The sequence below is a fragment of the Catharus ustulatus genome, chromosome 3 (genome assembly GCF_009819885.2).
Source record: "Catharus ustulatus isolate bCatUst1 chromosome 3, bCatUst1.pri.v2, whole genome shotgun sequence".
In the NCBI taxonomy this organism is placed as follows: Eukaryota; Metazoa; Chordata; class Aves; order Passeriformes; family Turdidae; genus Catharus; species Catharus ustulatus.
Window position 1 is genome coordinate 97,969,287 of NC_046223.1, and position 13,233 is coordinate 97,982,519.

Here is a 13,233-nt window from a genome sequence, read left to right on the forward strand (position 1 = left end):
TACAATAAAGCTGAAGGCCTTGAGGGGAAGCCACATGAGGAGCAGCTGAGGTCACTTGGTCTGTTCAGCCTGGAGGAGACTGAGGGGAGACCTCAGTGCAGTTACAGCTTCTTGTGAGGGGAAGAGGAGGGGCAGGCTCTGATCTCTGCTCTGTGCTGACAGTGACAGGACCTGAGGGAATGGCCTGAAGCTGTGCCAAGGGAGGTTTAGATTGGATATCAGGAAAAGGTTCTTCACCCAGAGGGTGTTTGGGCACTGGAACAGCTCCCCAGGGCAGTGGTCAGAGCACCAGCCTGACAGAGCTCAAGGAGCATTTGGACAGTGCCCTCAGGCACATGGGGTGAGTCTTGGGGATGGTGCTGTGTGGGGACAGGAACTGGACTCCAGTCAGTCTTGTGGGTCCCTTCCAACTCAGGATATTCAGTGATAATTTGCCTGTGTCCAACTGGGTTTTGAATATTTCCAAAGATGAAGACTCCACCAACCTCTCTAGACAACCTGCTCCAATGTCTGACTACACTTAGGGGGAAAAGGCTTTTCCTTATACTCCATGAGATAGGTAACCTAGGCCCCCTAAAACTAACTATAGAAGTGTGAATATCTAATCTTGTATCTAAGGAATACTGATGACAAAACTGGAAGAAACAACAAAAGATTAATTCTTCTGGACTTTGACCACTGTTAATTTGATTTTTTTTTAAGTTTCTCTTAAGTTTAGGGTTTAGCTAAAACAGTCAAAATGGCAACAGACTTTGACATTTCAAAACAAACCTGCTCCTGTTTTTCCATCCACTTCTATGCATTTGCTTACAGTTCCCAGTATTTTCAAGATGTTCCACAAATAAACTGCTGATCTTCTTAAGACTGCTGATTACTTTACTATCTAAAATGAAACTCTTCTAAATAAAGGGCTTCATCTGAGGGATATGACTATCACTTCATATTTCTCATTCCCAAGAGTTAAAGTGAGGATTACCCACCTCACAGGAATTATGTGAAATTTAATTAGAATGCAGATATAAAATTAACTGAAATATTGATTTTTACCTAAATCTTATTTTAGTAATACATATTTCACATTTTACTAGAAGCAGAAGCTGTCTGCACATGGAATTAGACTATATATGATGTGAAGAAGGATAAGATATGAAACACTCTGTTGGAGACACCTAATTTTTGCAATTTTATGCTTTCTCAGCCTGGCCAAGAAGATGATACAATCTGAAATGCAAGAGGTTTTCTCCTAGATCAGGTCTTCGAGAGCCTCAGAAAAGCAGCCTTTGTGCACAGCTGCAAGTAGATGAAAGTTAATTACAATCTTGGAGAGCAAACAGAGATGATTTTTTGCAATGGTAGAAAGTTTCCTTGCTACTACAGTGGGAGATGGGAGCTGGACCTCTCATGTTTTCCAAAATTTCACTCGAAGGAACACTAAGCAATTACAAGAATATTTTTCTGAAGTTAATGGCACTAAGACATTTCCCTGTTTACTGGCTGTGGACTCTAGGCCACGTTGCTTTGGATTTCTGCAAGGAGGGAAGAATGCAGTAGCTGAAAAGAGAAGTTTCTTTCCTCAGTAGCTAATCTTGTGTCTAGAACTCACCACAATTCTCAGTGCACATTTTAGACTAGTTTCTTCTGTGTGGCTTTTTTTTTTTAATGTGCTGATTCATTGCGGAAAGAACATGAATTATGCAATGAAGTCATTGAAAAATCTCTACAAAACATGCCAGGGACTCCTCCTCACAACTAACAATATCATTCTTCATAATTAGCTTTAATTTTCACATGCCACCCTCTCCTCCTTGAACTTGACAGCTCAGAAGCACAGAGAGTTCTTGCAGCATTCCTGAAGCATTCACTGTCCATCAAGGCAGGAGCTAATTTGAGAAAACAAGCCATCTTTATCTTGCCAGCCATTCTCTCCAGGCTTTGCTCTGAACAGCCATAGTACTACAGAAAGAGGGAGGAAATAATGTAGATCCCAAACAATATATGTTTTGGGTTGAAAACCACTTGACTTCAGGAATTTGGGATTTGGTTATAGTCTGGACACCCATGCAGATCATGGAGCACAAACATACTGTTCCAGCTGAGAGATATTAAAAATCCTTATCAGCATTCTTTATTGCCTGATTTTATTCTCGTGTGGAGTTCCAAGCAAACTGTACTACACAACCTTTGATAGAAAGATTTCTGTCCAGTGTACTAAAATTGTTTCTGTGTTTTCTAAGGAACTGTGCTCTTTTCACTTAAATAATGTTTTATAACTCATGTCTCACAAGTGATGCATTAAAAACAAAAAAACAACAACAGAAAAGGAAAGAATCAGCACTATGTTTCCCAACTGGTTCTCCAGCAACAAAGTGAATTATAATTCGAGGATGGCTAAATACTGTAATTGGTGTTGTGAGGACTTTGTGGTTTTGTTTATATTATTTGGATGAAAGTGGGCCAAATTCCCATCCCATTACCATCTGTGCTCATATTGATGGCACAGATCCTTGCAGTTCAGCCACCTGCAAATCCTCTGCTGTGTTGTTGGGTCTCTCTGGGACCTTCAGGACTCTGTGCTGTTTTGACATGGTGCAAAGTGCAATCAGAAAGTCATGAGTTTGTCCACACTGTGGGTGATTTTAGCCTGCTAAGTTCACTGAGATCTTGGGCCAGAGCTTTGATATAAGGTGAACTTGGACTGAAGGGAGGGCTTGGACTGTACTTGCATGAGAACTTGTTTGTAGTCTCTCAATCTAAGACACAAAACCAGCAGAGTTTCAACCAAGAAACCTGTGTTTCAGTTGGTTGCATATTTCCTTTTGTGTGCAATCGAGGACACTGTTTTGCGGTCAGCTCAAGCCACTTTAAAAATATTTTACCATTAACTTCAGTGGGGCAGGTTTTCCTTAAGCAATATTCAGCTTTTCAAGCAACACTGGTAATGGTCAAATGACCTAAAGTGGTACCTGAAAAATTTCCCTAACATCAGTAATAAGGATGGCAAAGGTAAATGTTCAGCTGAGCGGGTGAGTTGCTCCAACTCCCTGTGCTGCTGCACAACCATAAGAACTCGGAGAGAGAAGGATGCTAAGGCTGTGGTGGCTGCCTTAGGGCTGGGCAAACACAGCTCACTAGAGACCCACTGTCTTGTCTGGAGGTGGTGCCCTGCAGCACTTCACTCCCATGCTGTGGAGCAATCCTTACCTCTGAAAAAGTGTGGCTACCAGGAACACACCCTGGCCTGTGCTAAGTGCTGAACCAAGAGTGCTCAGGAGGAAGTTTAGGAAAAAATTGGCTAGCTTGGGTGAAAAAAACGCCTGAGACATGCTGAGCCACATAACAGTATTGAGGATAAGAATACAATGCCAAGGAAACCATCCTGACACTCTGTAATTTGATAGAATGGATGTAGCATAAGGTACCAATTATTTTCCTAGTGGAAATTCACAGAAACATCAAAGATCAAAACTTGGAACTTTGCATGCAGGCCACAACAAGTGCTTTTCTGCCAAGAAACAGAGTTTGCACCCAGAGCTTTTTTGCATGTCTTTGTCTTTTTGGGCCAGCTCATAGTTACATTTTTCTTAGAATCTTTTTCTAGAAATTGAATTAAATGCAAATTCTGCAAAAACCAAGCGTCAAAAGGCTAAAGACCAGAACAGGATTGCAGCTGTCTCTTACTACAGGTGAAAAGGAGCCCAGAATACACTTGCCAGCTGGGCTGCCTGACTGGCAGACAGCAGATGAGACCCAAGGGACAACAACATCAGCAACTGAAGCTGACCACCAGTTTTTCTGAGCCAGGCAAGACCCCACAGACCATTCAAGGTTAGAGAAGTATAAAGTAAAAGAAAAAAAATGTCCATAAAAAGAAGAAAAGGAGAGGTGCTCCCAACAAACTTACAGTGCACAACACCTCTGAAACCAGAGACTAAGGAGCAAAGTCTCCAGTTTTGCAGAGCTATTGCAAGGCTAGGGAGGGATGAACTTAAAAGGCAGCATATGCAGGGCTGACTCAGAAAGTGGCCTGTGGTAAACAGCATCTTATTTAATTTAAGCAGGAAACAATAAAAGTTTTTTCTTTCAGTTGTTATAGGTCTACTACTGAAAAAAACTCCCTAACACAGTACGTCTTTACAACACAAATATTTTAAAGGCTATTTAATAGCTAAATTTGCCTCTCATCAATTTTTTCTGATTTTAACTAATGATTGACATAATGTTTTGAACAGTTAAGTCCAGATGACTGCAATTATCTAGCTTCCAGGGGAAAATAAGTATGTTTTTCCCTGTCTACTACGCAATGATTAACTATCTGCATACTTTTCAAAAAGTGTTTCCCTACCAGAATACCAGGAAACCTGTCCATATGGACAATGAGCTATTTAAATACATTTGTAATTCCACTTTAAAAAACAAGCTTTAAGCACAGCACTGTAAGATGTCCAAACCCAGAAAAAACAAAAACAAAAACGAAAACAAAACCAAAGCAGCATTCATGAATTCTGCACCATTTTTACAGTCACCTCCTTGCAGGAAAAATGGCATGGACTGCTCAAGAGTGGAGCTGGGTGTGCCTCAGGCAGCAAGCCTGTGGCCTGGGAGAGTGTGCAGTCATTACAGCCCCAAGTGTGAGCTCCTGGCAGTCTCGTTCAACAGATGGCCTGAGTGCATATAATAGTAAGGTACTCCTGTATGAAAACTTCTTCAGAACCAGTGACACCTTTGAGTAACAACTGCAAAGGTCACCCTTCAGCTTCAGTGAAGTGAACATTGAAAAACAATTTGGCAACACACTTCTAACATCATAAAGGAGGACAACTCCCCCTGATTAAAGGGCAGTGGGATCACGGCCTCCCTTTTCTACTCACCGCTTTGACATTTCCACAGTAATAGGGACATGTTCTGGCAGCTTTAAGAAAATACTAACTCTGAAATCTTTCTACTCTTGTTTGGAAAAAAAGTTTCAGTAATTCATTTTATTAAATATAAGGATCCTAGTACATGGGCATGGAAGCAGTGCACTGTATCACTGATTGACAGAGTAATTCAAGTTGCCAGTGATTTAAGACAAATACAGTAATTTCACGAATACAAGCCGCACCAATTTGACCAAAAGTTTGGTGGAAACCCGGAAGTGCGGCCAATATTCGAGGGCGGCTAATACATGAACAATATTCTAAAAGCTGCCAACACGGAAGTGAGAGCCCGCAGCAGCCCCAAGCCAAACTGGAGCCCGGCCGGCCCCGGCTGAGGTGGGAAAGCCTGGCAGAGGCGGGGCCTGCAGTGTGGGGGTGGGTGGCAGAGCCTGGGCCAGCAGGGCGGGGCAGGGGGGGCGGCACAGCCCAGGCCAGCAGGGCGGGGGAGCCCGGGAGAACTGGGGCTAGCAGTGCAGGGGAGCATGGCAGAAGCAGGAAGGCCAGCGGGTGGGGCTGCCTGGCAGCGGGGGAAGCCCAGCAGAATCGGGGCCAGCAGCGTGGGGGAGCCCGGCGGTGCGGGGGCCTGCAGTGCCGGCCAGGGCGAGGAAACGCGGCGGCGGTGCAGACAGGAGGGGGCGGCCGGCGAGCTTGGCGGCGGCCGCCCCGCCGGCAGAGCCTGGCAGCGGCGGCAGCCCTGCCGGCCGGGCGAGCAAACATGGCGCGGGGCGGCCGGCGTGCCTGGCTGCGGCGGCGGCGGCTGGCCCGCCGGCAGGGCGAGTAAATGCAGCAGCGGGGTGGCCGGCGTGCCTGGCAGCGGCGGCGGCGGCTGGCCCGCCGGCAGGACGAGCAAACGCGGCAGCGAGGCGGTGCTGACGGGAGAGGGGGGCCAGTGAGCCCGGCGGCGGCTGCAGCACCACCCGGCCGGCCCCGTCGGCAACCATGAGCGGGCCGAGCCTTCCTGGCCCCGCCCCGAGCCAGTAAAGCCCGCTATGCCGCGATCCTGTTACTAATTGGCCAATTTGTGAAAGCTGCGCACGGATTCTCGCTACGAACGAAAGTGCGGCTAATATTCGGGGTGTGGCTTATCTATTGACAAAGACAGCAACATTGTCGAGGCACTGGCAGTGAGGCTTATACTCCATGCGGCTTGTATTCGTGAAACTACTGTATTTGGTCAGAGCTTTGTTTACAATTCATTGATAGAATATATTTCTTTAATTTTCCATTTTCTATATTTTTTCCCCTTGGGAGGGGTATATAAGCTTCTGGGATTTGTGCTACTCAAACCCATCAGCATTCTGTAAGTACAGGGAAGTGTAAGCTTTATTACTCCTTTCTATTTAATGCTCCACAAGATGTTGCAGCCTGACATTAACACTGTGAATGGACCAAAAGTCAAAAACTGTCCCTTAATTTTCCCTTTTTGTCTGGGCACTACCTCTGTCTTGCACATCTGCACTGCTGACTGGGAAGGCATAGGGGTGGCTGAGACATCCTTGTGGAACTGTAATGGGCTGTAGAAAACCAAATGATACAGCATTCATCCATGCTAATTTAGGATGGAGACTGCCCTGCTACCCTACTGTCTATACTAGCTTTTCCTGCTGTGAAAACAACCCAGTTAATTCTTGAGTGGTGGCTGGTCATAAATCATTGTGAAGGTAGTGTGGGTGATAGTGATTTGGATGTGAGTATCAAATCTCTGCTAGCTCTGGCTAGCTCCACAGTATGTACTTACTGCTAGAGTCTTGGATGTAGTTTCTATAGTTCATGCATGGGTTTTATGTCCAGCAAACAGATACAATCTAGTTGCACAAAGACGAAGTGCTGAGAAGAGTGCATTGAGTTCAAATCCATCTATCCTTGCAAACTAGAGGGAGAGTGTAAAGCAGTAGTGTGCCTCACAAGGGCAGTGGTTTCATTTGTGGGAATCTGTTTTGTCACACTCACACAGCAGAGTTCCTGGGAAAAGGTAACTGAGGGCTTAAGGCCTATTTATCCATTAGCTTGTCCTCAATGATTTTCTCCATGTAGCTTTAACTTAAATCAGCAAAGAGCCTTCTCAAAACTACTGCTTTTTTCTTTTTTCTTTTTTGAAAAGACCAACTCTGTGCTTTTCTTTCATTCTGTAGAATACCCAGCTGACATTATTATCCACATGCCTAACAGTGCCTCTGCTGTAACAGATGACGCTCGTACTTAAATGCACTAGGAAGACAGGAGTGGGTTGAAGCCATTTTTAGAACAACGTGCTATTTCCTTTTTTAGTGCTGACTCATTCACTGTACCTTGTGGCATGTTTACCCCAATTGCTTGCTGCTTTGGAAGCTGTTGAATGGGTGAGGAAGGAATATTAATCAGAGACACATCACACTGTGCTCCAGAACTACAGTCATGGTGAGTGTGATGCCCTTGCCTATCTTTTGGCTCTATTGTAGGAATTGTTTTTCTTTAACTAGCATTCAAAGTTATTTCAGTTCTGGAGACTGTGACTCTTTTGTGCACATCCTTTCAGCACAGTTATCTAGTTCATGTCCTTTTTTTTCTGTTAAAAATCTTTGCTCCTATGCTTCCACTCATATCAGTGGAATTAATCAAAGTCATTGCACTGTACATGTGTGAAACCTAATTAGCCAAAACAGCTGATGAAAGCAGAGGAGATCTCACAGCTCATTTATCTTTTTCTTAGCATATTTTATGTTGAAATTAAAATGACTTGGAAAACAGTAGCAGCCACTATGGCTGAAACTATACAAAAGTATGCATTATTCCATGTGTGTTCTGCTTGGGCTGTTTTGCCTGCTGAGTGAAGCGGCAAAGTGTTTGGTGCCCAGAAATGCACTGAAATGCTCAATTTGTCTGCATTCAAAATAGGAATTAAAGGCACATACATAATAACTGCAGGTAATCATTCACAAGACTGGTAGATGCTGTTAATGTACAGCTAGAAATGGTTGCCCTCTGCTCTTGACATGGTAGTTGATCAACTGATTGACATCACAGCCCTCCCAAATGAGCTTCTCACTCTGCCCCTCTCCCTTGTCCCTATATATTCCCATTACCTCCACTATGGAAGGAGTGATGCAAACCTGATCTGGGTTTTAAATGAGAAAAATAATCACTACTTTATACAGCTTTGTTTCAATAATTTAGTTCTGTCAAACCATCCACTTAAGGACTAGATGACCATCCATGCTTGAAAAAGACATGTTGACTGAATCACCTCTGACTTACAGCACACACTCTCAGTCCAAGGAGATGCCTTAGCTTCCAGGACTCTGTGTGGAGAAAAGAATGTGAAAACCTAAAAGAGGAGCCAGAGATTAGGCTTCGAGGTTTACTAAGTTAAAGAAATATTTCCTTTCAACTCTAGGACATGACTGAAGCATATAATGAGCAGACACTTTCAAAATCCCTTTTCTCATCTCCTGTTTCCAGACATTTGTTACTTTGCTAGCGGATTCCTTCCTAGACAGAAAATTCCTATATTCACTCTTCAGAGTTTCAGTTTGAGGGAAAAGAAGTTCAGTAATTATGGTGGAAGACAAAGTGGAAGCCCAGAAATATAAGACAGAAAACAGTCTCAAGCATAGGACTAAGACTGCCATGGTCTTTCAGTTTGAGATTTTGCATATCAAAAGACACAGTGGAAAACACAAGTAGAAATACTTCATGCAGATACTGAAAAAAATTATTATTTTTATCCAATCATTATTCAGTGATGCTGCTTGCACTGCCATAAGAAAAGTTAAATGTCCCTCCTCAGTTTTGCAGATAGAGCAGTTGAGGTATGCAGCAATTAACAAATTACATTTCCTGGGTCAGAGAGAAAGTTCCTGGCAGAGCTAATAATGGGACATATTTCTGATCTTAATGACTCCATTGTGACAGCCCGACATCCCTCAAAGTAGAAGTTTCAAACCCAAGAATTTAGTTATGACATTGACAGAATGTAGTCCCCCTCAATTTGTTTGCTGACCTTGGGCTAGTGAATAAGCCAGACACTCAGTCTGATGGATATCTGTGCTCTGAATGGCACATTCTAATATGATGAAACATATGCTTTATTTTAGTATTTTATAATGAGAATATTTCTGTTATAGAATTCCTTGTATTAATGCTTTGGACACAACTCTAGATTCCTTGTAGTAGTAACTGAGCACTTGAGTCTTAACATATATCAATTATAGGATCACTGTGAATAGGAAATGGGTAATATCCCATTTTTAAAGGGTCTTAAAAACAAAAATCACAAAGTCTCTGTGCAGCAAAAATTTGAATTCGCATTTCCTAGATTTTAAACTGGATAAACTTTCATAATTACAGAATGAAAATTCCTTTCTGTAGTAATCTTAATTCATAAAAAGCATAAAAAATGATTGTAAAGAAGTGTGCTTTTCTGATCCCTAGGCTTGTCACTGGGCTTCATCTAAAGCTTAGTGATAGCCAGGTTACTTTGTGAGCTCAGTCTTTCTCATTCACTTAATGATGCTGATATAAGATGGGAGTAAGGAGGAGGCCAATGAAAAGTAAAATTTGATGGCTTCTGCAAAGACAAATGAGAATGGGGGAGTGGGGAAGAAGAAATAATGAAACATGATTGAGAAGGAAAGCACTAAACCCAAAAGAGGTATAGAGGAACTAGAATTGTCAGGGTAGAAGTATGTAATGGGAAGGAAAAAAGTCTTATCTAAACTTCTCTGTAAGTCACAGCTGTATGCATGGTTTTAGAACACAGATGCTTCACACAGAGTGGAAGTCTCCGCACATGACGCACTTTCAGTTCTGGCTCCTCGAGTTAGATCAAAAACTTCCAGGGAAGCAGTCTATTTTACATACATGAGAATGTACTTGGATATGATAAAATACCACAGCTGTCAGTCTAGATTGGAATCAATTTGCATGGAAATGCTCTGAGGGCTGCAATTTATTTTTCTTTCTCTGCAATCAGAAACTTTCCCTGTTTCAGTAGGGAAGATTGATCCTGGATGTCTGCATATGCATTTGAAAAGATCTGGCTCTTCAAGTGTGACTCATTGCTATTGGACACCTATAGCTCTGAGAGGAGAGCTGCACAAGTACAGTCATTTCTGCAGGGCCCAGAGAAACTGAAAATCTCCAAATACATAGATCTGAACTAGATATTTCCTCAGGTTAATGTGAGAATTGGTGAAGTTCTGAAGAAAAGGAGTTCCTTAAAAAGGAATAGAAGAGAACGTGCTCAGAACAATGTGGGCTTTGTAGGCTATACTTAGTGCAAATTACCAAAGGAATATTTATATACTACATTTTTTCTGGTGACAAAACTAGCTGAAGTTCTCCTCTGAGGTACTCCCTCCTTTTGCTCTGCACCCACTAGAGTTCTCTGAATAATCTGATGTGCTTATGTCACTTGTAATGGGACTGTGCTGGACGTAGGCCAGGTAAATTGTGCAGATGTCTAAAAATAGTACTTTGGAAAGTATTTTTTAAACCCATGTCACTTTATAATCCAGATAATTTTGCAGCATGATAAACAGTTACATTAGCATGACTTTGGGGTGGCAAACAGCATCAAGCAGAGGGTATTAAAATTTAAATGTAGGAGAAAGTGGGAGCTTCTTTGTTGCTGCAAGAGAAAACATGTTCAGAACACCATCAAAACCAGTCTGAGGCCCAGGCCTGAAATAGCTCTCTCTCTGAGGTACCTATGTATCTTTTAACACAGAAGTTGTTATAGTATAGCTTCAAAAGAGGCTCAGTTCAATATGATCCTGGGTGATGCAATCATTAAAAAGAAATACGTGGGTGATCATCACCACAACAAAGCAGTTTGGTACACCAGCAAATCCATTCCTCTGTTACTTACAAAAACATGGAGAAAAGGAATAAAAGAAGACAAAAATAGGATTCCCCACAGCCTGTTTTTAAAACCACTAATTCATAGATATATTTGAAACCCTTTTTCTAGCTCCCAGACTGCTGAGAGAACTGCTCCTTTTTTTAGTGTGGTATATATATTTCATCAAGGTGTTCAGTGTGGATTCCAAAGATGAAAACATATCTACTGACCTGAAACTAATTTATATCACTTATGTTTTATAGTTTTTAATCTGTGGGTCTATAAACAAAGACAAAAGCCAGAGATTTCTCACTTTAATGAAATATCTGATATCTGCATTAGAAGAGCAATACAGAAATTCTTTGACAGGTACTTTTGCATATTCTTTATGATGACTATGGCATATACTGTGAGGCTCTTTTCATTAAAAATCTCAAGAAAATCTTCCTCTTACCTGAAGGTAATGGCACGGCCTCAAGGAAGGTTTGATTTCCTGATGAACCAGAGGCTTATCTAAGTTCAGTGATGATTTGCGATAAGCTTCTTTAGCCTGACTTACTGTAAGCGTGGACCAAGAACTCCTTTTCATGTATTTACTATCAGGGGTCATTGGTAGCCCTTCGCAAGCCGAACACTTCACATCATTGTTACTTTTGGAAGTCTTCAATGAGAGATCCCCAAAATGCCCCTGGAGTGCCTCAGGGTAGCAATGGGATATATGATCTGCATGGTGCCTATTTACCACACTAGGGGTTCGGTAAGTGCTATCACTGTCCAAATTATCATCAGAGCTCCACCAGCTACTCATTCCAGATTTATGCTTGCTTTCTGGTTTTCGCTCCTTACTTTTACTCCTTTTGCTATGCTTGGAATGGTGCCCGTGATGATGATCGTCCCCTCGACTGTCTCCCTTTGTTCCATTAACATTGCCCTTGGATGATCCTTCCAGAGAATGAGATTTAGTAAAAAGTTTCTGGACGGAATGAACGAGATGGCGTATCCTTCCCGGGCTCTCGCTGCGTTGTTCCGCAGCTGTTGAGGTCCGCTGGTACTGTAAAGTATGAAAGCCATCCCGGTGGAGAGGAAGTTGTTTCTCAAATTGGTCCAAAAGATTTGCAGGAATACGGTTAATCTTAGGGTTACCGTGAGACATGGCGCAGTCGTCTCTGGAGTCGTAATGAGAGCTGTAGTGCATTCTGGGGAAAGTGCTACTTGACATGTGATCGCCCATTACCATGGGCATCATCATGCACTCAGAATGGATGGAGCTGCGTGGGGAGCAACGATGGTGGTCCAGCGGGCAACTCTCCGTGGGGCTGAGAAGATACGACGGCCTTGGCTCCTGCCCATGGTGGATATGGTCGTGGGTATGTTCACAATCTTCAGGGGATGCTAAGCCACAAGTATGAGCTGAACATAACTGTGGTTGATTGCGACTACCAGATAATCCTTTCATATTCCTCGGAGCAGGAGAGTATCTTTCTTCATTGAAGTGCTGAGAAGGCGACCATGAGTACTGCTGGTCTGTCATGAGAACACATAAAACCTGTGTTATGTGTCTGATTAAAAGAGTAACCTGAAAATTCCAAGTATATTGAAAAACTAAACCTTTTTTCTCTAAGACCTTGGTGGAAAGTCTCACCATTCATGAAATTTCTTCCACCATTTAAAAACTGATTAAAATTGTTCACTGTGAATAAACTATGGGGCGAATACAGCCTCCTTTCTGTTTGCAAAATTGTCTGCTAGCAATTCTAGATGTTATGAAGCTATTTCTTGTGTAAATTTACTCAAATTTAATGACTAATTTAATTTAATTTAATTTAATTCAATTTATCATTTAATATTTACAGCTCATATGTCAAGCTTTGTGGCTAATCATTTAAGTTACATGGGTTTAGTTTCTATTTTGGTGGTTTCACAGTTGGATATATTACATGTATCCTTTCTCCAGGGAGTCATTTTTGTATACCATAAATTGAATTTCATTTTCTTCAATGAATCTCAGCTTCATGATCCTAAGTTCACTCTTCCTAAGTAAAAATAATAAACACCAAGAAGAAAAAAAATATGAACGTGCAGAAATGAAACTAATTTTTTTATTGCTAAGCAGTTTATCAATAAGCATTTAATACCATTTGAACATCTGTTATCCTTAGTCCTGAAGTATTATTGCTATTACCATACATGTAGAGTATTCTCTATTAGGCAGTTTTCTCCTTTTTATGACCACACTACAAAATATTTACTTAATGACTCTAAGTCATTTCTGAAAAAAACCAAATATATTTAGGTACAAGCTATGCGGTTTTATATACTTGATTACTTGTTCCTATGAATCATGTGCTCCAAGTTGTGTTATTATGCAAGCATGATTGCTAAATAAGAGTAGCTTGTAAGCAAAGATTTTGATACTTAAGCCTTTGATTTTTTTTCTCTCATGCAATTTCTTGCAGCTGTCAAATGTTACAAACAGAAAATTAAAAACAACCCCAG

General features: G+C 41.9%; 1 protein-coding gene across 17 annotated transcripts in view; it reads right to left on the bottom strand.

Annotated features, from left to right (window-relative positions):
* Positions 1-13,233, bottom strand: part of DLGAP2 (DLG associated protein 2) — a 465,971-nt gene that overhangs the window by 83,229 nt on the left and 369,509 nt on the right. For all 17 annotated transcript variants that reach the window (XM_033054074.2, XM_033054084.2, XM_033054073.2 and 14 more), the window contains one exon: positions 11,192-12,261. In XM_033054074.2, coding sequence (XP_032909965.1) covers positions 11,192-12,261 — 1,070 coding nt within the window. The remainder of the gene's footprint in view (positions 1-11,191; positions 12,262-13,233) is intronic.